This window comes from Leuciscus leuciscus (genome assembly GCF_965113295.1).
Source record: "Leuciscus leuciscus genome assembly, chromosome: 11".
NCBI lineage: Eukaryota > Metazoa > Chordata > Actinopteri > Cypriniformes > Leuciscidae > Leuciscus > Leuciscus leuciscus.
The window spans coordinates 24,457,422-24,483,559 of record NC_138735.1 but is presented as its reverse complement, the minus strand read 5'-3'; the positions used below and the strand labels follow the sequence as shown (position 1 = coordinate 24,483,559).

Genomic DNA, 26,138 nt, shown 5'->3' with positions numbered 1-26,138 from the left:
TTTTGAAGTCAGAATAAATATCATATCACGCGTCGCTAATAGCAACTAAAATTCGAATCATAATCGCACGCACATCTGAATTCGGCATAAATTAATTTACTACGCAACCAATCGCAGCGTTCGGGAGGAATCACATGACCTCCAGTCAGCTGATCATCAAATCCTGCGTCCTGTAGCTCGGGTCATAGCGATGGTATTATAATAATTTAATCGTGATATTACTTGCAAAACACCCCGATGTACATGCGAAAATGTCATCAAAACAAATAAAACTATCCGGACATAAATACAAAAGATGGAGTATTTGCATGCTGATGATGACTATATAGTGACGTTTAAAGCCCGACACGCTTCTGAAAGGATTGTTGTGTGTGAGAGAACGTCATGATGTGTGTGTGTGTGTGTGTGTGTGTGTGTGTGTGTGTGTGTGTGTGCGCCAGTGCCTCCAGGTATATTGCGTCAGCATATCTTCAGAAGGCCACCTTCTAAAGCGTGGTATGTTCAAGTCATTTCGAAAAGATCGTAAATACGAGTGGGAAGCTCGGGATGTTTTTAAGCCTCGATGTTTACGAGTTGGGCGCGTGTCAGTGAAAAGAAATGTGTTGGAATAGAGTGGTGCAGAACCATAGAGATGATGAATGTATGCATGTATTTTGAAGCCTAAATGCAGTAGCCATACTTATTATGCAGTAGCCAAACTTATTATGCAGTAACAATACTAAATGCTATAACGAACTACACCACGGTCTCACGACTTCAATGTCACCACCACTAAGCTTCACACAACTCTTTAAAATAAAGTTTAAGTTTTAATAGTTTATAAGAGCACAATTATAAGCATAACGAGAATGTAAAAGCGGACTGGGCATAGGCTACCTGTTCGCTGTGATGACGTTTAATCTGCTCGACTGCCTCTGTAGTCCCATTTAGCACTTGTTAGCAAGCCTTTTTCAAGACACATAACAGCTTTAAAAAATCACACGAGTGGGGTAATTACTGATGTATTTTATGTCGTAGAATAAAACGTGAAAGTATCTTGAGCTTGTGTTCACCACAGACCTTATTTCAGTAATTTACCCAAAAACCCATTAAGAAAACCGATTTAGGGGTGATGTACGTCATCTGCTCAACAATATTTATAGGTATCGTGACATTGTCAGGATTTTTTATTTAACAAAATAAGATAATTCCCTGCACAAAATATAATGGCATTGTAATTTTACAATAAAATAGCCTACGATTAAGTTTACAGTGACTTCATAAATTAATTAAAAACATTAAAACACCTGATTCACATTCCTTGTTCTTCATTATATGTAAATACCTCGTAAATACGAAACCCACAGGAGGACTTGAACGCATCATAAATTCCTGTTCCTCCACAGTTGAAGGATTACAGAAATCACAGATGTTTTAACAAGATTACAGCACCCTCTAGTGTCAAATTTAATAAGCACCTTTAATGTCAAACATAGTGTGATAAAAGATCTTTTCCTGCTCATCTCCCTTGTTTTGAATAAATTCACTAATACCTTCACATTTCACGCTATTCGTCAGTTGGACACTTATGAAGTTGTTAAACAGCCGTTTATCATATCAACACTCTCTGGGCTGTACTCGCTCACGCTGAAGAGGAACTCTTTCTGTCAGCCGACTGTTCACTTTTCCTGAAGTGGCTCTAGTGCCTTTGGCAATTCAGAGTGTCTCTTCATCTGAATTTCACATCTCAATGGCAGCTGGGTCAGAGATTCGGTGAGGGGGTTTGCTTGTGAGGCTGAGCATCCACAGATGTGGAAAAAGATGAGAAATAGAGGATTCCCCTCATGATACGGGAGCCAATCTGACCTTGAGAGATGTCACACGACAACTGAAGAATACAAATTATTCTATCTATCTATCTATCTATCTATCTATCTATCTATCTATATAGGCTATCAGTCTTTGGTTGTTATGAGGTTTGTTCAGGATGGCAGCAGAAGCTGTCATGGACACTGAATGTGGTCACTACAGCAGATACGTGAGCTCTCTGAAGTGCTGGCAGCTTTTTGAATACATGCTTTGCACTTAAGAGTTTGCTATAGGCTGTGACCAATGGCCCTTTGCTTCTGCACTCCACTTGAACAAAGAGTGAAGCTTCAATAACCATGTCTAAGCCACTTGACGTGACCAGACTCTATTGACAACAAAGACAGAAAAGGCTGTAACTGTGAAACACAGGTAAAACCTGCTGAAATGCAACACATAATGAACATGGAAATAATTGGGCTTTCTCCTGCTTTTGGCTGTTTTTTATATATATATATATTATTTTTATTTTTTTAAGCCCTGTAGAATAAAGTCTAAAGTCTACTTTGTTCATGTTTTTTTGTCTTATTGAAGAGTTTATAATGTCCAGACTTTATCACATCTCAGACATATTAAACAATGTGGAGAGAAAATGGCACTGATAAAGCATTTTGATTTAACCATGCCTCCCTCTGCACATATGAAATGGCTCTAAAGTATATTGCAGGCAGTTGTATTGGAATGGAGGCAGATTATAAAGCTCAGTGTTTGAAGTGCACAGCAGAGAAAATGCTGCCAAAGTAGCCACTGTCACACTACACATTTACTCTTATCGCTTGATTTCTTTTTTTTTTTTTTTACTGTTCTTCCCCCTGGTGTAAATGTGGTTATATATCTTATCGATTTTCTCTTTTTAATATTTTATTTTTTTATCATGACTAATTAAGTCTCCATTGAATTTTTTTTGGGTAACACTTTAGAATACTGTTCCTTCATTAATAAAAAAAACTACACAGGAATAAATGTTTAATACAATATTAATATTCTACTATGAACTAACAACAAACTCCAATTGACGAATTAGTAAGTAATAGAACTCAGTTGAATGTGTTAGTTCACTGTCAGCTAATAAGTAACTATTTTCATACCTCCCAGAGAACTACTAAGAAACTGCATTCATTTTCCCGAACTAATGCGAATAATGCATAATTAATTCTAAAGATCATAGTAACCTACTCAAAAGTTGCTGCCTTAAATTTGTAGGTACAATCAACTTGGCTGTTTAAGTCATTTCAACTTAAATTAGTCCTACATTAAACTGACTTTAACACATTAGTTGAAACTTACATAACTTGTATAAAAAAGTTGAAAATTGCTTAACTTATTTTGATGGATTAAAGCAAAAACAAATGTTGTCATAACTTATTGATCATCTAATTGTTTACAGTGTAGTAATTACTCAAGTATTACCAAATCCTTCAGAAGGAACAGCATTCTAAAGTAAAAAGCATGATAACTCCCTAAAGATTGAAGTCATAAGCTTTTGAAGTTTTGTAAGGTTTTGGATTTGGATTTGGGTTTGGTAACACTTGAGTCATTTCTACTGGGTTACCATGATCTTGACTTCAGACAACTGTTCTAAATCGCTAACAAGTCCTTTAGAAGGATGTAGTAACACTTAAGTCATTGGGCTACCATTCTTACAATAGGTTTTAATGGAACTAAAAATAACCATATTACTTATTGATTATTTAAGTGGTTAAATGCTAATTAAAGTAGTGGTTAAAATGTTCATTTGTCCTGTATAGGCTATAGTATGGGAGTATATCTATCTATCTATCTATCTATCTATCTATCTATCTATCTATCTATCTATCTATCTATCTATCTATCTGTCTATCTATCAGAAATCACCAATTCACATTAGGTTCAAATTGAGGGCCTACACTGAGGACTAGATTACAGACCATGACAGGTTTCAAGAACGTATGCTCTTCAAAGAGCAAGACGGGAGAAAAAAGACAGTAAAAAGCAGAGGCAGTAGGAGGGGGTGAGTGTGGGAGGGGAGATGGAGAGCGAAGGACGAGTGTTAGTATGGAGAATTAACACTGGCATAACCACAGGAAAGGACGGAGCTGCCTGTCCAACTGTGGGAGACCGAACATTACGTCAGACAAGGGCCCCGGAATGAGCAGGACAATATTTTTTGAGGTAAGGCATCAAGTTAATTTACAAGATTACATGCTTTTGTACAAACTTTAAACTATGGGTTTCGAGGTTCATTTATTTCTGTTTCTAAAGAGTAAATAGCCTCATACATTCCCACATAAACAATACAAAGAGGAGGAGATCCTTCACTGTGTGTGGGTTTACCAGAATATATATATATTTGGGTTTGTTCGTGAAATTTGAACAAATCCATGATCTAATCATAAATATGAGTGAGAGTAAAGTGATTAATATGTTAAATGTTAGGCTAATTAAAAACAGTCAGCATTTTTTAAGCTGAAAATGTGTCTTACGTCAGCCCTCAGATCCTCCAATCGGCTGTCATACTGTAAGAGCAAATTTGCTGTATGCTGGTTTGCTTTAATTTTACGCTTGCTGAACATAAACAAGTAAATATAATTTAGCACATAACTGACTGGCCTGTCATCTGAGGAGGATTAATGACCCTCTCATGCATTGCCACTGCCTATGTAAAACACCACCAGAGACTGCTGTGCTATTGATTAACACACGCTCTATATAAACAACTTTAAAATCAAATGTACAGAAATCAAACATTTAAATGTAATGTACTGAACTGTTTTCTGTAAGCAAAGAGAAAGAACGACAAAATCGAGGTTACAGAGTGGATACATAATTATTTTTGAGCCTGGTTTATTCCTCAACATTACTGCTGTATTTACAGTACTGGAGGATGGGTATAACAGAAGCAGGACGTCCTGTCAATAGCACTCAGAAATCCACAGAGTGGTTTTATTGATTACTCTGCCTGATTGAAAACAGGACAATTTTACTGCTTTATACACGAGTATTACGGTGAGTGAGTCATTTAGTTCACCAAAACTAAAGGCAGAGCGAAAAACTGTAAGTGTATGCGGAAATATCAAGAGTCCACTTCATATGAAAAAAAGTTTCAGAATGAGATAATAATTGTTTTTATCAGATTCTAAACCACATTAGAATGTGCTATACATCGAATTAGGCTATTTAATGTATGCGATAGTCTGAGCGATAATAGAGTGATGTTTGCTTTATTGAATATTTATATATTTTATTTTACTTACAAGGACACACTGCTCAAATTTTTATGTTAATGATAATTATGTTTTCACTGGAGATACTCTAGCTGCATTTTCAACAAACACATGCTGTAGAAAGTGTAAGAGTTTAGAAAACTAGCTAATGAATTTAGACAAGTGTTCTGTAGGTAACTTCAACCACTCCATTGGAATTCTTACTTTAAGTTGAGCATTAGGCTAATCCTATGTGTCCATTAGAAGATTATTACTCTAGCCAGTATAAGAGCAGTTTCAGGGTGACAGCTCTGCTGAGCTCCACAATATATAGTGCTTTCAAGGCAAATTGCAGCAGACTCAACTCACAGTACTCTGTAGATCAACACTGACACCTTTTAATTAAGATTAAAAAGCCCCCCATACTGCAAAAAGATGCATCCCCGGAATTCAGAGCTCAGACAGGTCGGAAACAGACAATGGAAGAGATTGTTGTTTTGGGGTGATGAAGTGAATTCATTGAGCTAAACAGGGACAGATCTGTCAAAACAGAAGCTCTGATCAATTAACAGCGTCTGGACTGTGCCGCGCTCATTAGGTGCTCATCGGCTTCTGCGATAGCCTACACAAAAGCTGTGTCAGAATGAATTTGGATATTCACTTAGCAGCACGTCTTTTGCGATCACTCAAGGGGAGACGTGTTGCAAATTATTCCTTAAACACCTTATTTTCTATTAATATGAAACTATGTAAACAGCTAAAGATTTGATTGCTTTTCTCAGTTGTCAGTTATGTGATGCATCTTTGAAGCATAAAATTCTGGGAGAACTGATGGGCAGCTTCACCCTGAGGCCAGACCTTCACGAAATTAACTTGATTTATGTTGATTGAATAAAAAAAAATAAAAAAATAAGTATGCTTCACACAGTGTCTGTGCCATGCAGCTACAGACCTTATTCAGAGAAGCGCCATGTGAGGCTGTGAGGGTACTTATAATTTTCCACAGCTCATGTTGTCAGGTGTTTTCTATTTTATTTATATATACTAAAATGTCTTGGAAAGATATTTTGCAGTGTTTCGTCAGCAGAACAATCCAAAAACACATTACACAACAACCCACTGAAGAGATGTATGTCTATCCCTCACAGCCTCGCTTTCATTCCCGTTCAAAATCAAAGGCGGCGCTGCTGTGAATAAGGTCTATTAAAGGGATAGTTCAATCAAAAATGAAAATTAGCCCATGATTTACTCACCCTACTCATTAAGTCATTATAGGGGTATGCCATTCTTCTTTCAGACGAATACAATCAGAGTTATATTAAAAAATTTACTGGCTCTTCCAAGCTTTATAATGGCAGTGAATTGCTGTTTCTGTTTCTGAAGTTTGTGTAAGAAAAATATTCAAATTTAACGTTACAAAGTAAAATTTTTGCTTCGGGCCAAATGGCAATACGCAATCTACTTACGCCTAAAGCACAATTTACGCAACTTGTGAAATCGGAAGTAGCGTAAGTGCGCCATGGCGTAGCGTAAATATCAGCAGTAAGTCGCGTTACTCGCATAAGTTGTGCAGTATAGACTTAAGGTGGAATCTGTATGTTCATTTGGCCGGAAGCTAGTTATTTTATTTTATAAAGTTTTAAATATGGATATTTTTCTTACACAAACGCATCACTCAGCCTTTATTAACCCACCGGAGCCGCGTGGAGCACTTTTATGATGGATAGATGCACCTTTATGGACTTCAAAACAGAAACAGCAATTCAATGCCATTATAAAGCTTGGAAGAGCCAGGACATTTTTTAATATAACTCCGATTGTATTCATCTGAAAGAAGAATGTCATATAAACCTAGGATGACTTGAGGGTGAGTAAATTATGGGCTAATTTTTATTTATGGGCGAACTATCCCTTTAACCCAGCTGATATGACTCTAATCTTTCAGGTCGAAATTCTAGATTCAAACACCAAAGAACAGCTCTGTTTTCTTGACAAGGTAAGCAGATTTCACAACTAACAATTAATGACAGTGATTGCTGCACTCAGCTAAAACTTTCAGGTAAATTATTTTGTTTTATTTTTAATGCAGGTTGATCCCCATTCAAGCATAGGGGACATTAAGATTTTGTTTCACAAGTCATGTAAGTTTTTTTTTATCCCACAGTGGTATTGTATTATTGTAATTTTGCCTATTCATTTATTATATAAGTCTCATTTTACCTCTGCTCTGCCTCGGGGTCCTCATCACTCTGTCGAGGTTTATTTAACAAGGAATTTATGGTGGGCATTTCAATTAGCTGCTATTAGAAACAGAATGCACTCCTGAGGTGGAGCGGTTCAGTTGGTTACTAACCCTGTTGTTCTAATGCCTTATCAAAGATTTTTCCGTATGCCCTTCTTATTCCACTTCGAACTTCGAACTTATTCCTCCGCATGGGATCATTCTGTAATATAATTATGCATCTTTGAAAAAAATATCCGCTGAATGCCTCGATTGACCAATCAGAATCAAGCGCGTGGACACTCAATTTATTTGAACATATTAATAATGTAATGTTTAATATGTTTAAAACAGATATGTTCTTTGATATGTATAATATTTACATATAAATTATTGAATTATTTAGTGATTAACCTTAGCCTCTTTTTATGGCAGCATTGTGCTGTAGATCTTAATATTTGATATTCGATAGGCTATGTAATATTATGACTTTCTGTCTTACTGTCAGATCCTAAATGGTATCCAGCTAGACAAGCCCTGAGGCTGGACCCCAGTGAGTATGAGGAACTCATAATACATCATTTATATGTGTATACAAGAACAAAAACATCCAGTTGAGGGGTCATCCTTACAGGGGGGTTATGCTTTTACTATAGTATAGTATGGCTGTGGAATTCTGTATTTCATCCATAATTATAATCACATTCGTATTATATCCTTTTGCTTTTCTCACCTCTGTTTCTTTAGAGATAACCGAGAAAATATTTCAGGACAGGCTTATTCCTTGGGTAGAAATGGAATCATAAAAATTCTTTCATCTGCTCCATTTGTACCAATTTCTAAAGCCACACATTGAATTGAGGGATATTATTCATCTATGTTGCTTTTAAAAACTGATCAGATGAAGGCACCTTAGTAGACAGGATGTTTCTCAGACATTGAACTCAGATGTCCCTTGATCTCTGTGTAGTGCTTTTGAAGGCAGCATATTTCAGGTTTCAGAAAGCAAGACGAGTGCTATCTGTTGAGAGCTGCTTTGATGCAGCAAGACCAAAACCTATACTTACCCAAAACTTTAACACTAGCTGTAGCAAATCTAGTTCTGCATTTGTGCTTTTTAGAAGGAAAAGCACTGAGAGATGATGATGTACTGCAGAATCTTCCTGTTGGGACCTCGACGACCATGTATTTTAGAGACCTTGGCCCGCAACTGGGATGGACGTTGGTAAGAGTGCTATAGATTTGCAAAATGTAATTTTGACAGTATCAAACATATGATCTTTAAATACATAAATGCTCTGTAGGTTTTTTTGGCGGAGTGCATTGGTCCCCTTCTGATATATCTCCTCTTCTATGGCCGTGTCCCGCACATCTATAGCCACAATTACGCCTTCACCTCCAGCTCTCATTCTGTGGTCAGGTACATTCTTAAAATAATAAAAATAAAAACACCCTTTGTGCTCCATTGATGAAATAAAGTCATATGGATTTTGAAAGCCATGAGTAAATAACACAATTTAAATTTTCTCTTTAGTTTGGCTTGTGCTTGTCACTCCTTTCACTATATCAAGAGGCTAATTGAAATAATATTTGTGCATCGGTTTTCTCAAGGCACGATGCCTCTTAGAGCCATTGTAAGGGTGAGTGTTCGGTCACACTGGTCTGGTTTGCTACTGTAACAAATAAAAACTAGTCTGAGAAGTAATGTGTCACCCTTGTTTACTTCAGACACGGTAAAATGATCATTGAATACAGTTCAGACATTTTCTGAGCAATTTTACAAATTAAACAATACAATTATGATTATGTCAAATCCTCTGTTGATTGGTGATTCTCTGAATTCACAGAATTGTGCATATTACTGGGGTTTTGCAGCATGGTTAGCTTACTACATCAATCATCCTCTCTACACACCACCATGTGAGTACCAGAAGAGATAAAGGTATTTAATAGTCACTTCAGTTTGATACATTAAACATATATACCTTTATGTTTTACAGCATACGGAGAGACACAGGTCAACTATGCACTTATTCTCTTTGTGGTACGTGATGTTTATGGTTTAATAAACACCACATAGAGTAAGTTACAGTGTGATCAAAAAAATCTGGCACCACTTTAAAAATGTATATTAAGGATAAATGAACAAACATGAAATTGTTTGTGTTTCAGTTATGTGAGGCAGGTAATTTCTCCATCCACTGGTCATTGAACAGTTTAAAATGTGATGGTGAGTGCATATGTCAAATTTCGACTACTTTACAGCTTATGACCCTACTATGTATGATCCTATGTTTTTTTGTTTTGTTTTTTTTAAGGTACAAAATGTCGGAGGTTCCCACATCCATCCAAAAACCCTTTTACATGGCTCTTTTTCTTTGTATCATGTCCCAACTACACATATGAGGTAACAGCAAAATAGTTATATCTTTATAACTTAATTTCTACTACCTTTGCCTGACCCATCACATCTTTGGTTAAATTTTCCATCAGGTAGGTGTTTGGGTGGGCCTGTCCATCATGACCCAGTGCGTTCCAGGTGAGTAACTGCAATCAAACAGCTGTCAGCTTTGTGATTCTGATATCTCTGATATACACTGAGCTAATTTTTATTTTTTTCAGTGGCTCTCTTCACACTTGTAGGGTTCATTCAAATGACCATCTGGGCCAAAGGAAAACACAAAATTTACACCCAAGAGTTTAAGGACTACCCAAACCTCCGCATGCCAATCCTCCCCTTCGTCCTCTGACATTCACATATACCAACTTCAGTTCAAAATGCAGAGACATTATGATTTTGGCTGAGAGAACTATGACACATCTGAACAGCTGCATGTACAGTAAATGAAGCTGATTTATGACACCCTCTGGTCAGGATTATGAAAGTTAAATTCTCTTCTCGAAAATATCTCACGGTTATCATGCAAGATGAGGTCGCACATTGTTGCACTTACAATGGTATGTCACTTGGAATTTGAAACGAGCAGATTTGTGGGAATTTGTGTTTACAGTATATTTGTGTTGGTTAAATCATACACCAACCATTCATGTGCAATATACAGAACTCTACCTCTTTAAACCAACTACAACACAGGGAGACACTGAACTACATCAGGGAATTCAAAACTATATTTATATGAAAGGTTTTGGGTCAAATAAAAATAATTAGTTTTACCAATACCATTTCATTAACTGGTTTAAATGGTTATACAACCACAATCAAGTCATACCATTAAACAAATATGTCTGGATTGTATTGAAAATAGTAATGTTTTCTCATTATTTCTTAACAAGGTTCAAAGTGAGCGACAGCGTACCGTTTTAATAGTATTATTTTGGTGAACTTTTACAAAAAGAAAAAGAAAATCAACTTTCTATAATTCCTTGCCTTATCAGCCATATTTAGTAACAAATACATTTCGTTACAAACATATAGTATTTTAGTTCATTTACAGCAACTGGTTGTATGCTACTCTTTTCTAACTTGGCAAAAATTCTTAAATCTGTGACTTGCAATGTGTCACAATGCAATATGCATTTCAATAGCAATAGCCTTTGCAATAAAATCTATTGCATCATTTGATTTGTTTTTAAAACAAAATTCTTTGTAAAATAAAAGTGATATTAATAATAGATATCACTTTTGATAATAAAGTGCTACAGTATTCATAAGACTAACTCGGTCCAGTTCTGTCTGTGTTTTGTTGTATTTCTCGATGCATTTCTATATAAAAAAGGCCAATCAAAAAAGGTGCGCAAAGCTGTTACGGCGTAAACGATCAAAAGTCTCAAGTGTTTTGTAAAGAAGAAAGAAATCTCCTTTTCTTTTATGACTCTTTTGTGTGACCCTGCAAGATGACTCCAATTGACCTGCTCAGATGACCCTCTTCAAGCTTTCAGGCTTTCGTTTTCACTGGAAAGACTCTCATGTCCCGCCGGGCACCGGCTGCCCTCGGGTGCAACACAATGGCATCATCTTCTCCGGATTGGTGCTTGGCGAAATTCACAAACACCTACAGAGAGTGAAACAAAGAGAGCGAGACTACATAAGGAGCCAAAATGCCCTTGTTCCAGTGCATTTGTCACACTCAGGTATGGAAACAAATGGTGGCAGTCACAAGATGGATGGATGCTTTGTGGCAATCTTCTGACCCTGAACTGGACTGTTCTAGATTGCGCTTGTCTAGTTTGGGACATCCTGTCTCAGAGTGCATACACTGATAATAGATCTCTCTGTTTTGGACTACATAAAGGGAATCATACATTTTTCAAACTTAAATGTCTACCATATAGATATACTGTCAAATATTTTCAGTAGTTGTCATTTATTTGAAAATGTAAATGGTAAAGGTTTATCTAGGCCAACAGGATCATATGAAATACCTGGTCCAGTGTTGTCTGGGAAACCGAGTAATCTTCAATATTCAGCATTTCCTTGTTGGCTAAGACGAGCTGGAAGATTTTGGCCAGAGAGGAAGAAGCGATCTCGTACTGTAGAGTATTATAGTGTTTCTCCCTCTGAATGCAGCCTGGAAATGTGCTCTCCATGAATGCTTCAGCCGGGTTTAGATCCGGGACTGTTCCTGCTTTGGCCGCCCTGATTTTCATGGTGACCACGTATCCATCACCAAATCTGCAGGGAAATTATTACAAGAGATGTTTCACAGAATAGCACTGCAAACAAAACAAAAAAACTATACAACTGCAGAAAGTGTGTAGCAGGAAATTTTCAAGTGAATCAAATTTGTGATCTTACTTGTATTTGAGGTGCTGGATTGTGCCAAGACACTTGAACGTCCCGTTCACCATGATGGCCAGTCGTGTGCAGAGAGCTTCACATTCCTCCATACTGGAGGATTGTAAAAAGTAGGCTATGATATTATTGCCTATACCTATAGTATTTATAATTAGCATTATAAAATGCATGTGCTCTGTCGTGTTCTTGCCTGTGTGAGGTAAGGACCACCGCCCTGCCGCCCTGAATCACGCTCATGATGGAGTTCCAGAGGAACCTGCGAGAGTGAGGATCCATCCCTGTGGTTGGCTCGTCCTGCAGGCACAGGAAAAACAACATGCTAGTAACGATGCTTATCATATTCTGAGATAATTCACACAGAAAGGCCCTTACCAGGAGCAGAAGAGCTGGACAGCCAATCATTGCGATAGCTGTTGAGAGTTTACGCTTGTTTCCACCGCTGTATGTGCCGGCACTGCAGCCTGCATACTCAAATAAACCCAATTTCTGAATTCCCCATTCAGCCACCTGTATCAGAGGGAGATAGAAGTCTCTGACAGAAATCCTCAGAGAGAAATAAATAAGAAGAGATAAGAAAATGGAATATCGTCTCACTCTGCTGATCTCGGATTCCGGGACTCCTCTGAGTCGAGCGTATAAGTGCAGGTGTTCTCTTCCAGTTAGAAGATCATCGATGGCATCAAACTGAGGGCAGTAGCCCATGTTCTGGTGCACATCCAGGATGTTGGTCAGAATGCTGGAGCAACATAAGAAATCAAATTGATGAACAAAATCTAAATGAGTTTGTTGAGTAAAATGTGTACATTTTCCACATCACTAGCAGCACCCAACAAAATAGTAACAATAATTGTTTTAAAACTGCTTTCCTAAAAAGTCCTACTGGGTGTTCTAGGTGGTTACTGGTGTAAAAATAGTTATTGTTGCAAAAAAAAAAAAAAAAAAGACATGTTCCTGGATTAACATGTTAACATACCCATAACTTATCCCTAAAATCAGAGGGAAATGATAGGTGAATAACACTGATGTAGAAGCACCTAACCCTAACTGTAAGCTTAAACTTGACATAAACTGTAAACTCGTCCCTTAAATCTGATTGGTTGTTTGGAATATTGTTCCAGGATCAACAAAGATGTTGATCTAGAAACATGTACTTGGTGAAATCACGTTCACCATCTAGCCATATTTGTATTGTGTTAGCAGTCAAAAATATACCTTTACAATTATCTAGTTAAACAAACCTGTAACCAGTCACAGCAGCTTCCCCTGAAGTGACATCTATGTCTCCTGTCAGCATTTTGAATGTGGTAGTTTTCCCAGCACCATTCACACCCAGAAGTCCAAAGCACTGTGGGGGGAAAAACAGTTCATGCAAAGCTCATGGAGCTTACAGCACAAAGACCAAATGCATCCATTTATTACCTCTCCTGGTGACACTCCTACACATATCCTGTCCACTGCTGGCCTGATCGTTCCTATGTACGTCTATAAAGAGAGAAAATGCATTCATGATCTCTGTTGTGTGAAGCAATGCCCATCATGCACCACTGTGAGGTAGACAGACTTGCCTTTGATAGGTCTTTTATCTGGAGGATATCGCTAGGGCTTCCTCCTTTGTAAATCCTCTCTCTCTCCTTGGCCACATCCACATCTTCATCAGTTACTGGTGGCTTCTTAAAATCTGACATCCTGTTGAAAGAGACGGCTTATATATATATATATATATATGGAAACCACTGGATCTACTCAAGGCTGAATGTATTTCTTCTCACCAGTGATCCAGGAAGAATCTGTACTGTATCAGAACATTCAGGATGAAATAGACGAACCCCTCTACTGCCATGAACGTCACATTCTTTCCCACAAAGTCCCAGCTGAAGGGATCCAGACTGAAGTCCTCACCTGAGACGCACATGCGATGTACAGTACATGAACCTCACAAGAAGTGTCACCAACATTTACATTTCCAGAACCAACTATGAATTATAAAAACTCTATACATGTAGTTAAGTGTTGTTATGCGGTTGTTAGGGTGTTATGGGTGGTTGCTAGTGCGTTGTTATGCAGTGGCTATAGTGTTCTGGGTGGTTGCCAGGGTGTTGCAAGGGTGTTCTGGTTGTTGCTAGGGTGTTGCCAGGCAGTTTCTAGGGTGTAAAGGCTGGTTGCTAGGGTATTGCTATGCAGTTTCTAGGATGTTCTGACTGGTTGCTTGGGAATTTCTTTGCAATTTCAAGGATGTTCTGGGTGGTTGGTTGCTAGTGAGTTGCTATGTGGTTGCTAAAGTGTTCTTGGTAGTTGCCAGGGTGTTGCTAGGGTATTCTGGGATGTTGTTAGTGTGTTGCCAAGCAGTTTCTATGGTGATCTGAGTTGTTGCTTGGGTGTTAGTCTCCAAGTCCTTGCTTTTCTGGTCAATTAATGGCTCAGATGCCTTCTACAATGTAAGTCTTAGAGACTGCACATCTATTTTATCACCCGTCTAATCTCTTACAGAAGTCTCTAGTTAGTTAGAGAGACATCTCCTTGCCTCTCTAATAAGTCCTTGTAGATTTTGAGTTAGCAAGAGAGAAGTTTGAGGAGATCTAGGATATCAGTTTGAGCATGAAGCCGCCTTTCCACTATCTCCGACATTCGCATGCGAGTCGGATTTCGCTCCTAGTGGCAGTCGCATGGAACTTTTCAAATTTCTAATTGAGTCTGTTCCACTTTGGCTATCTAAAACAATTGTAGCTTTGAATAGCCATCAGATGCAATGTGAATTTTCAATGAAGACACGGTTGGCAAATGTAAGGTGTTGTATTTCCATCATGTTGACATATAGATTGAAGCCCAGTGACTTTTATGGAGGTCAGATCACAGAGTCCAAACCCTGCCAGGGGCCAGGCAAGGGTTGCTTGCTGCAACCTCAATACGACCGATTGAAATGCAAGGTGGGGAAAGGACCAGGACTCACCAAAGCGTGCATACACGTCCATCACGGCTTGGTTCATTGCCATGTCAATGAGCCCACGGCCCAAACAGAAGTGAGGAAAGACAAGTAGAGCTTTCTTCAGCACCTGGTTACACTTATACAGAGCCTATGCAAGTAGAGACAGATGGAGGATGAAATGAACTTTAACTTTACACTTGACTAATGCATTATGTCTGATTGTAAAATTGTAATGATAATATAAGTGGAAACTGGAGGGTTGTTTAAAAGCTAATAAATCATATTATTTTAGACAAATAATTTGAATGCTGGGATGTTTCACCTCTGTACTGTCGAACAGGTCTAAGATAAACGTGATGGCACTGCTGTTGATGCCAATGAAGAGGTTGATGCAGGACAGAGAGACGTACGCTGTGCTGGGCACGTTAAAGACATATGACATTGGATACATCATGGGAGTCACTGACCAACTATTTCACAGATGAGAAAAAAGACAGATTAGTATATTTTAAAATGTTCATACAGGTCAGATTTATGGAGACTAAAGAAATAAAATCAGCATTTTTATCTTCAGATACAATTTCCACTTATTCCTTTGAATGCATGAATCATTCTGTCAAGATATGCTTCATTTATCAGTAACAACAAGATTTTGTCTTCAGAATAAGGGGTTTGTGCTGGGGTGTCTGGATTGGATTCACACTAGAAGACTCAGCGAGCAGAAGAGAGGACATTTGGCTTTCAATTGCACTGCCTGTGTTGATGTGATCAAGGGCCAAATAAACACACTGGGAAATGGCAACATGAATAAAACACTGCCAAATCACCTTTCAAACCTTTCAGTTGCGTCTACTCATGACCCTTCATCTCTCACACCGTGCTGTTAAAGGTACTGAGGGTGACCTTTTTACACGGAATACGTTTTGATTTCAACCCACATATATAATAAGACAAACTTAATATACCTAGAAAGGCTGTTCTGCTAAAAGAAATGTAAAAGGATCAATGAAAGAAGACATTACCCATAAAGCATCAGCAGAGCTATCAGGGCTTGCAAGTTGCCAGGCGAGGTATAGCATTTTTTATCAAATGCAATAAAAATCCCCACAACCATTGCCGCGCTGACAGCATAGTTTATCTGAAACGACAGGACAACAGCAAAACTGAATTATAAGACCATTTTAGAAAACATTAGACAATGCTATAGAATAAATACACTTCAATATTTATTCATTATACACTATAAAGAAACTTAATGGTCAAAACAACATGCTTATAGTTTATTAGTATTTCATTTATGATTTTCATTATTTATACAGGGCTCAGCAATAAGGATATAGTTGCAAATTGCGCTGATTTGTCTCCAAGATAATGTTTTCTAGCTGGCTAACATTGGTTTTGTTGAAATTGCAAAAATGATTTGTGAAAGTCTGAAAGCATTAGCAAGAATACCAAACCAATAAATAATGTATTGCATTATATGGCTTTTTATTTTATTTTATTTTTTAGCAAAAGTGTCTTTGGAAATGTATGGCACTGCATGTATACAGTAGCAGTATAATTTCCCGTTTATCTTTTTATAAAAAAAAAATATATATATATATAATGATTTAAATAAAATAATTTAATTCACTGAATAAAAGAAATGTATATGTAAATGAGAAATGTTAATATTTCTAGCAATACATTGCTAAAAATTAAAACCTTTTTTTTTTCGGGGCCAGTTTTTTAAAATAATTATTTTTGTCAATTAAAAATAATTGAATTTAATTAACAAAAGACATGGTAAAGAACATAACGTGATATTTAAAAAATAATAATAATAATTTCAAGCAAATATAAAAATACATTGCTAACATTTAATTTTTTTGTGTGGCCAGTGAACAAGTTGGCAAGTTCTGGTAAGATGTACTGTCTTCATACTAACCATGTCCCAGAAGAAGTTAGCAGTCCAGTACACAATAGGACTGACCCCACTCACAAACTGCAGGTGTTTAGCCTGCGTCACTCTCTCCTGGATCAGATACAGCACAAAACTGGCCGGTACGAAGGACATGGCGAAGATCACGCAGATGGCAACCACTGCATCCACTGAGGTGGTCAGTCTGAGAGAATGAATAAGTAAACAATACTTACATACACAGACATTTTACATACTCAACTGAGACTGATTTGCAAGTAAAACAACTGTGTGAAGTTCTGTCAGCATTACACTCACACTGTGACCTCCGACAGCTGTTCCTTGGTCAGGTTTAGTGGATGATTGATGGCTGTGATGCCGTACTCATTTAAATTGACACCAGGAGGCAGGTTGGCTCGAAGGATGGCGTTATTCGCCACGTTCATGAAGGCCACCATAGCGTGCCAGCCTTTGTTATTGAACCACACCTAGAGGAGATAACAAATGGGTTATTTATCTTGAATGGGACAAGCTCTGTAAACTGTGACAGGAAGTGAAGCTGAAAGAATTCTCACCTTGACATTGTTTTCAGTCTCCATATACCTCAAGAAAGTGCCGAACTCCTGCAGAGCAAGCTTTGAGTATCTGCCCTGTAAATGATCACAACATGAGCATAAAGTGACCCTTAAAATAATTAATACTTAAGACAAATTAAAACTATAAAATGTTAGTGTATTAAAAACAAAAAAGTTTTTAAAAATAGAAACTTCTGACAACCAAGAAGTGTCTAAATAAGTTTTTTCAATATATCTATTGTTTTACCATTTAAAACTTATGTTTTGTCAAATTAAAGTAATATTTTGCTGCCTTTATTTACAGTGTACCCTTACATTTTAGAGCTACTGTAGTAAACAAAATGAATGAAATATATTTATTTTTAAATTATGATTAAAAAAATGTCTTTCTTTTTTTAATCATAATTTAAAAAATACAAATATTTTTTATTTACTACTTGGCTTGGAGTAGCTTTTTTTTTTTATAATATGAAATATGATTACATCGAATTCACAATGAAAACAATATGACACATTTACCCCTGTGACATTAAGCAGACGTCCTATCTGAGCAACTGCATTCTGGACGCTTTTAGGATCCACGTCGAGAACAGGAAGTCGCCCTCCGACAGAAATGCCACCATACCTGAAGGAGAGAGAGACTGCAAACTTTCATTCTTCCATACATTTAGATCATTGAAAGCATTTATGTGTTCTCTATAAGTGTCCACAAGATGGAGTCGTTGTATTTTCTACTCCATGTTTAAAACACCATTACCTTTGTTCATTTACCCAGTACTTGCTCTTCAAGCTGAAAGCAAAAACACAAATAAGATGAATTCCTGGAAACAAAAGAGCTATTTAATGAACAATTTGTCATAAATGGGCCACAATACCTTGTCTGTATTAAAATTGGGTACGTCTTCACCAAATAATCAGAGATGTTCCTTCCAGTCAGATCCACCAACATGTCACCAGTGGATTGAATCCTCTGAAATGCAGGAATCACATCATTATACAACATTTTAAGTAATTTAGTGTCATATCTATAGTCGAGAGACAGACCTGGGGAGGAGGAAGACCCCCAGCACCTTCTGGACACACAGGTAACATGGTGAGCGTTTTGGGCGTGCTGCACTGGCAGCTGGGAGACGGACGGATGTCTGTCCACTCAGGGTTATCCAGCATCTCAATGAGCGTCGGGTTCACCAGGGGCATCTCCCACTCTGTGGTTATGTTATTACATGGATAGTCTCTGTGGGAAACATAAATGCTCACAGTAAGTAGGACAAAATCCTCTGGATATTCATTCATATCATGTACACGTACTGTAGAGGTTCATCCACCATACAGCGAGTGCCAAATCCAGGTCTGTTTAGAAGAACCTCGCCAAAATACCTCATATCTGGGCTCTGCATCTCTTCATTACTGGAAACAGACATTAAAAATGCTGTTTTTAACTTCTCAGGTAACTTTACATTAATAAACTAATCCTGTTCCATCGTAAATGTACCTGAAGAAGGTGAACTGTCGGCCGTACATCCATGGGCTTAGAGTAAGACTGGGATATTCTCCGAATGGAGGAACAATCAGCGTGAACATCAGAGAAACCAGGACAAAACTGGCGGGCAAAACAATCTGAGGAAGAGAATATAAACACTGTAAAAGAAAAGTTGCTGCCATTTATACTGTAAGTACAATCAACTTATATGTTTAAGTCATTTCAACTTAGATTACATTTAACTGACTTAAACATTTTTTTTATCTTATATAACTTATTTATGGACTTCATCACTGTCGTAACAAAGCTAAATGTTTACAAAGCAATGATGCTATTCTGACCTGGGCAAGGAAGTCTTTTCCAGAGCGTGTGGAGTGATGGAACCTCTTAATGAGAAGAGCGAAAAACTGCTTTAGGACCAGAAAGATTCCCTTCACCTGTGGGGATCCTCTGCACTCTTTGCTGGTCGAACCTCCACAGTTTGACTGGCCATTAGCATACGCCGACCTGTCTGCATCTGCACAAAAGATTAAACGCTGTCAGAAGGAAATCTAGGACAAAATTATATAGTTTTTGGTCAACTAATACGGGTTTTCCAAAGGCTGATGCAGAAATCTAGAGAACAGCATATAGACAAAATGTAAAAAAAAAAAAAAACATTATTATTATTGAACAAATGAACAACACATTATTATTATAGGTTGTACAAAGGAAGATGATGGTTCAAAATAAATAAAATAAAATAAAATAAAATAAAATAAAATAAAATAAAATAAAATAAAAACAAAAAACAAAATAAAATAAAATAAAATAAAAACAAGGGTTGGCTTATACAGAATCTCAAAAAGCTCAAATATCCTTTGATGATTTTTCATAATAAGCCTGGCTGATATTTTGCTCTATAACTAATTTTTAACTATAAAAAATAACTATATCTACAACTATAAAAAGCGAGCTTAACCCTTTGATGTATCCATTTTTAAATAACAAAACATATATATATTTTAAATATATTTTATATTAATATTTGAGAGTTACACATCTGTCCAATAGATGATGTCATCATATATCATTCAATAAATTCAGTCAAATAAAATATATAACCATTAATAAGTCATTAAGAATTAAGAATTATAAAGGTAAAAATAAATCACTCCATGCGTCAAAGAGTTAACCTGCACCACTTGCACTATTAGCATATTGTTTAGCGGCATGTCTCTGTTGTGTCCATTTAACTCTGTGTTGTTTCAGCAAGGCAGCTTTAGCTGAAGTAATGATGAAGCATTATAAGCCTGAGAGACTAAGTTAGTCATCACCTTCTTCTATATTCACTTTGACTGCGGTGTCTCTATAAAGACTCGCAAGAGATCTCTGTTGCAGAACTCTGATGTCTCTGATGTCTAAGGGGGTTCAACCACAAATATAGACATCACCATCACAATACACAAGACTCACAAGCACCAAACTGACACATATGCACAGTATCTGTACAGCTGAGAATGAATGAGACATAGTACACTGAAATCTTACCAGATGCAGTGTTGATGTGTGCAGCCTCTCCATCAGTTGTGACTTTCAGAAATATCTACAGGACACAAGAGACAAAACTTGATTTTTACAGGCTGTGCAAAGGAGGATGATGGATTTTAAAAAGTTGATCCCTTACTGCAAAATAAAATAAAATAAAATATATATGAAAAATATTAACATTATTATTATTGAACAAATGATCAACACATAATTGTTTCAGGTTGTACAAAGGGAGATGATGGTAAAAAAAAAAAAAAAAAAAAAAAAAATACAAATACAAATACAAATAAATACAAATAAAAATAATATATATAATATATCCCAATGGCAAATTGTTGTATTTATAACTGATTACATTTTTTAATTTCTTTATGTTCTCGATCTCAAATACAAATGATAGTAAATGAGCCTGTTTGTGCATGACAGACCTCCTCCAAAGAAGTGTCAGACACTCCAAAGCTGCTGAGCCCCATGTCTGCCAGCGTCTCCTCCAGCTCTCTGAACAGGCTGGCGTAAGAACGATGTTTGAAGCCCCGGCTGGGCAGCAGGAAGGTCAGCTCCTGCCCTATGACCTCTATCAATTTGGCCTCTGGGACGTGATGGTGGATGAGGGCCGTTATTCTCTCTATGTCCCCTGAGAGAGCGAGATTATACATCCTAAATTATGATCGTTACAGTTTGATTTCATTGATCTGATATAAACATATGAACTCTTTACCTTCCATCTGTCTTTCTGACACTCTGGGCTGCTCTACGGTGCTCTCCTTAAATTTGGTACAGAGTGAGCACTTACAGGAGCAGTCCTCAGTACAGTCACACTGACCCTGTGAGGACCACAACAACCATGAGAGTCTAGCTGCTTTATACACTCTCTGTAATAGATGGTAAAAGTCTCACCTCTTTACTGACATGGGACGGCTGCTCTTTAATGCGCCGCACCAGAGTGAGGTAGAAGCCAGCGCCCAGACAGTTCTTCAGGAAGAGAGGAGAGCCACAGCAGTGCAGACGACCCTGAGAGATGATGGCCACACGGTCACTCAGCAGGTCAGCTTCATCCATGTGGTGTGTGGACAAGATCACTGTACGACCTGAATAACACACAGATACACACACTTTTACACCCAGATGTTAGATGATGCTCAATTTTACAATAGATTGATTAGAAAAAAGAAAAAAAATCTCTCTCTCTCTCTCTCTCTCTATCTCTCTATCTATCTCTCTATCTATCTATATATATATTAGAGGTGGGCATAGATTAATTTTTTTAATCTAGATTAATCTAGATTAATTTTGAAATTAATCTAGATTAATCTAGATTAAAATGGCTCATTTGAATTCTGCCGAAGGCATTCAGAATATGTGTGCTACCCAAATAATGACTATAAAAGTAAGTCTTTGAGAACGGGTTTCTCAAGCCAGGTGGCGCATTAGACCAGGGGCTCATCTCCTGTTTCCAAAATGCATCACAAACTGCTTGAGAAAGCTGTTCTACTCATAGACTGTAAAAGGTTACTACAGTACCGTTACCGTCCGTAGGCAACATTAGGTAGGCCTATGTTATTATCAACTACTATAGGCTATCAATTAGGGCTGGGCAAAAAAATCGATTTTTCGATTAATCGTTTTTTTAAATGTGGTCGATTCAAAATCGATTCTCAAACGCCAAGAATCGATTTTTTTTCCATCTTTATGTATTAGTTTTCCTCCACTGTTCATAGGCTTGCAAACTCAATTTTATAGCTAATGCTGTGAGATTTTATGGTAGTTTTATCTAAATCATAAAATAACCTCAATTAGTGCTGCACGTTTAATCATATCGCAATCGCTATGACAAGCCTATACGCAATTAGGCTATATGACCAAAATGCTGCCAAAATGCTGTCGTGACTGTGACAGAAAAACTTGCGATGATATCGTGCGTGCGCACAAGACAGCACAGAATAGAATTATCTTTCGCGCTTGAACGAAGAACACACACAATTATGCCAAAATGTATTTTTGTCGAGTATCTTTATAACATAAGAGCAGTCTTATGACGAACGTGAAGAGTTGTGCCTCGTGAGAGAATGAGTCCGCGTGTGAGTTCCGCGTCTCTGTCAACAGCGGCTGGTCTTAAAGGGACAGTACACTGTAGCCACTAATTATCTCTGTCATTTAAGTTAATCAAAGAACAAAGAGAACAGAGAAAAACACTCACTGCTCTTGAATAAAGAACTTTTGTAACTTTGATTAGTCAATATATAATTTATAATTAATGCAACACAGACTGTTTGATAATTTTATTCAATTTCTGTATGGCCTAGCTGTTAGACAGGAAGGGCACATATTATATTATATGCAACGTTTTTATATGTGGGTTTATGTGAGGATTGTTAACCTGTTTGATCAAGACATGCGACTGTTCTGACTTGTCCAATTTTCAGCATCAATTTTTCATCTTGCATCAAAATCCTGTCTATTCATTGTATGCATTTGAAATATAGAGTTGGGTTCTGTTTTAATGTACCCAAGTGTACCTAAAATAAAAAGAGTTTAATATACAGGTTTGTAGCTCTTAATTTCTTTTTATTAATTAAACACTTGAAAACTTGTTCACTTTTTTTTCTTTTCTTTTTCTTTTTTTAATAAATATAGGATTTGTATTTAATATTCATTGAGTGAGTCGAATCGAAATTAATTTAGAATCGAAATTGGAAAAATCGAATCGAGAATCGAAATCGAAAATCGAATCGAGAATCGAATCGAATTAGAGCTTGCGAATCGAAATCGAATCGAATTGTAACATCTGAATCGATACCCAGCCCTACTATCAATTAGGGATGGGCGATATGGCCTAAAATCTATATTGTGATATACATTGCAGCCTCTTGCGATAACAATTTACAGTATATTATAATAAAACCATTTCAGAACAGATTACACAGACCCATGCTAAACAACTGCTAAATGTATTTTTTTTTAAAGGGTGTATGTAGTTTTGAGAACATATATTGTGCAAAACTGTAAGTATACAACATAATTTTGCAGATAAATAAAATGTAAGTACACTAGCTGCAGAGACTTAAGTAGGTCTAATGTTTATTATGGCTTGGAGCTTATGAAACCCCAAATTTAAAATTAGAATATTGTCTAACTGATGTCTTTTCAGTTAAAAAGAAACACAACAACGATTCTTAAAATCGAGATTATGTGCTACACCACTAAGATATATTGGAATGGGAATAATACGCGCGCGCTGGTATTCAGTGATATCATGTTTCGTTTTGAATTTGAGGTGGTCGAACGGATTAGTCGTGTGTTAACTTACCGAACTGTTACCCCACACACTCTGTATATAGTTTGCTGCTGCTCGTCTGACGGCTTAAACCCGAACCAAGTCCAAATAATGGATGTTGCACCGATCTTTTTCACCAGCTTTCACTTTCAGCCGTGTTTACTTAAGATGACGACGAATATGCGTTGCAGCCGGGTTTACCTCGCGGCCGCGGGTAGATTGCGTCATCATAGCTTGTGTAGTATAGAGCCATCTCCCAACCCAACTTGGAGAATAGATTAACGGCGATATTTTTTTTATCGTGCGATAAGAGTCTCGCGTTAACGCAGCACGTTAACGCCGATAACGGCCCACCACTAATATATATATATATATATATATATAAACTATTTTTACATCTTGATGGATGGATGGATGGATGGATATCATATTTTCTTTATATAAAATATATTTTAAAAAAATTTGGTATATAAAAAAAAAAAATGGATGGATAGGAATCAAATGTAGAAAATAAAAAAGAAATAAAAACATATATAACAACATTTACATTTATTAGTAATTAAATCATAAAAACATATGAAAAAAATATATTAAATATATAATAATACAATTTATTTGACGTACATATAGATGGATGAAAGGATGGATGGAAATTCTATATAAAATATTTAAAAAAAGAAAAAATATATATAAAATAATAATATTAATAATAAAAAAAAAATTTTTTAATAATAATAATAAAATAGTTGTACACATCGTAATGGATGGATGGATTGATGGATGGATTATATTTATTTATTATGTAATATTTTCTATATAAAACATAAAAATATTAATTATATAAAATAAAATAATAAAAAAGTATGAATTGGGAATAAAATATAGAAATAAAACATTTATTAAATATGAATATAATAATAATTAAATGTATAAAATACATATGAAAAATATATATATATTAATACAATTTATTAGACAGAAATAAAGTTGGATGGAGGGATGGAAGGATATTCTATATAAAATATAAAAACAATGTAAAAAAAAAAAATATATATATATATATAAAATTATATTAATAATAATAAAATGTATTATGGCTGGATGGATGCATTTATTATCCAATATCATAGATCAAACTTATTGGAAAAACGAACACTTGTGATAAGAACTACCTAAAATGACAGAAACCATCTTTAGAAAAAAAATGTATTTGAAGTGTAATTGTATTTTTTAGTTTGGCTCATATACCAGCACGGTATTTCAGCAGAAGGTCCCAGATAGAGCGCCTAGAATAGGGGTCCACTCCTGATGTAGGTTCATCCAGAAACACCACTTTAGCACCACCGACAAAAGCCATGGCAACGGAAAGCTTCCTCTGCATACCACCTACATAGGAAGACAATTCAGTCTTACAGTGTTACAGAACAGAATTGAGTTCGTTCTGCAGAGGAAGGGATTGTTAAAAAAGGTATTTATGATCTAACCTGACAGGTTTTGTGCCTCCTCATTCCTCTTGTGAGGGAGACCGAGATCTTCCAGCATGTTTTCCACCTCTAGCTGGGCTTCGGGCAACGGCCTACCCTTCAGTAAAGAGTAAAACAAGATGTGCTCTGCTACCGTCATACTGTAGAAGAGAAAGAGATCAGAACAAATCAGAATTCTGACAGATTTTATATTAGCAGGTGAATCAACATCCTTCCAATGGAAACCACTTGAGGGGTTTACGAACTGGTGAAAGATGATGTTATGTTGGGGGCACATTCCCAGAGATTTACGAATGGCATCCATGTCTGTTCGGATATCTTTCCCATAAATATAGGCCGTGCCAGAGGTGGGAGGGAACATGCCGGTGAGAATAGACCTGTGGGAGAGAGGAGAGGAGAAAACTTCCATGTTTGATATTCCCATAGATAAACAAAGATCCATTTCACTGGTTTTGGATACGCACATGGTAGTGGTTTTTCCTGCACCGTTGTGTCCAAGGAAAGCAGTGATCTGACCCTCGTAGAAGGTGATACTCAGACCGTCCACAGCAGGTCTAGAGCCGCCACTGAACACCTTATAGAGGTTCTCCACACACACTCCAACCACCAAACCGGATGGTTCGGGCTCGAAAAAGTGCCTTCCTGGAGATAAGAGATTGGAAGGTGATTAAGATATTAGACATTTATTATACAGAAACACTTCAGATCCTTATAAAATACAATTATGTGGTGTCTAAAGGGACATAATTGTGTATAGATATTACAAATATTCGCTTAAAAGTTCTTAAAGTTATACTTGGAATTATTCTGATTTTAATCAAATCTTTGGGGTCAAATATAAAATAAAAAAACAATCAAATTAATTATTAATCTATAATATAGTTTAATTATGTGTGTGTATACAGTATATAAAATGGGCATAAAACCAGGAAGTAATTATTATTTAGTTTGAAACCATGGCTACCATG

At 36.7% G+C, this 26,138-nt stretch overlaps 2 protein-coding genes across 2 annotated transcripts in view; one reads left to right on the top strand and one right to left on the bottom strand.

Moving 5' to 3' along the window:
• Nucleotides 1-6,954: 6,954 nt before the first annotated feature.
• Nucleotides 6,955-10,393, top strand: tecrl2a (trans-2,3-enoyl-CoA reductase-like 2a; the record flags this gene model as incomplete). The annotated part of the gene is made up of 12 exons (XM_082183287.1): nucleotides 6,955-7,023; nucleotides 7,117-7,168; nucleotides 7,757-7,801; nucleotides 8,370-8,473; nucleotides 8,553-8,668; nucleotides 8,783-8,888; nucleotides 9,096-9,168; nucleotides 9,249-9,292; nucleotides 9,421-9,478; nucleotides 9,567-9,655; nucleotides 9,742-9,787; nucleotides 9,871-10,393. The coding sequence occupies 12 exons, from the start codon at nucleotides 6,955-6,957 to the stop codon at nucleotides 9,996-9,998; spliced, it is 930 nt and encodes a 309-aa protein (XP_082039413.1). The 3' UTR covers nucleotides 9,999-10,393.
• Nucleotides 10,394-10,947: 554 nt separating this feature from the next.
• Nucleotides 10,948-26,138, bottom strand: part of abca4a (ATP-binding cassette, sub-family A (ABC1), member 4a) — a 50,332-nt gene continuing 35,141 nt past the window's right edge. The window contains exons 40-70 of the mRNA XM_082183286.1: nucleotides 25,635-25,808; nucleotides 25,416-25,547; nucleotides 25,171-25,310; nucleotides 24,935-25,072; nucleotides 21,310-21,500; nucleotides 21,131-21,236; nucleotides 20,841-21,046; nucleotides 20,413-20,467; nucleotides 19,224-19,399; nucleotides 18,895-19,019; nucleotides 18,711-18,809; nucleotides 18,447-18,636; nucleotides 18,278-18,372; nucleotides 18,160-18,192; nucleotides 17,922-18,027; nucleotides 17,403-17,477; nucleotides 17,146-17,315; nucleotides 16,855-17,032; nucleotides 15,950-16,065; nucleotides 15,250-15,397; nucleotides 14,952-15,075; nucleotides 13,774-13,903; nucleotides 13,570-13,690; nucleotides 13,424-13,486; nucleotides 13,243-13,349; nucleotides 12,599-12,740; nucleotides 12,377-12,511; nucleotides 12,195-12,298; nucleotides 12,005-12,097; nucleotides 11,632-11,881; nucleotides 10,948-11,261 (exon numbers count right to left, since the gene is read on the bottom strand). Coding sequence (XP_082039412.1) covers nucleotides 11,145-11,261; nucleotides 11,632-11,881; nucleotides 12,005-12,097; nucleotides 12,195-12,298; nucleotides 12,377-12,511; nucleotides 12,599-12,740; nucleotides 13,243-13,349; nucleotides 13,424-13,486; nucleotides 13,570-13,690; nucleotides 13,774-13,903; nucleotides 14,952-15,075; nucleotides 15,250-15,397; nucleotides 15,950-16,065; nucleotides 16,855-17,032; nucleotides 17,146-17,315; nucleotides 17,403-17,477; nucleotides 17,922-18,027; nucleotides 18,160-18,192; nucleotides 18,278-18,372; nucleotides 18,447-18,636; nucleotides 18,711-18,809; nucleotides 18,895-19,019; nucleotides 19,224-19,399; nucleotides 20,413-20,467; nucleotides 20,841-21,046; nucleotides 21,131-21,236; nucleotides 21,310-21,500; nucleotides 24,935-25,072; nucleotides 25,171-25,310; nucleotides 25,416-25,547; nucleotides 25,635-25,808 — 4,039 coding nt within the window. The 3' untranslated portion in view covers nucleotides 10,948-11,144. The remainder of the gene's footprint in view (nucleotides 11,262-11,631; nucleotides 11,882-12,004; nucleotides 12,098-12,194; nucleotides 12,299-12,376; nucleotides 12,512-12,598; nucleotides 12,741-13,242; nucleotides 13,350-13,423; nucleotides 13,487-13,569; nucleotides 13,691-13,773; nucleotides 13,904-14,951; nucleotides 15,076-15,249; nucleotides 15,398-15,949; nucleotides 16,066-16,854; nucleotides 17,033-17,145; nucleotides 17,316-17,402; nucleotides 17,478-17,921; nucleotides 18,028-18,159; nucleotides 18,193-18,277; nucleotides 18,373-18,446; nucleotides 18,637-18,710; nucleotides 18,810-18,894; nucleotides 19,020-19,223; nucleotides 19,400-20,412; nucleotides 20,468-20,840; nucleotides 21,047-21,130; nucleotides 21,237-21,309; nucleotides 21,501-24,934; nucleotides 25,073-25,170; nucleotides 25,311-25,415; nucleotides 25,548-25,634; nucleotides 25,809-26,138) is intronic.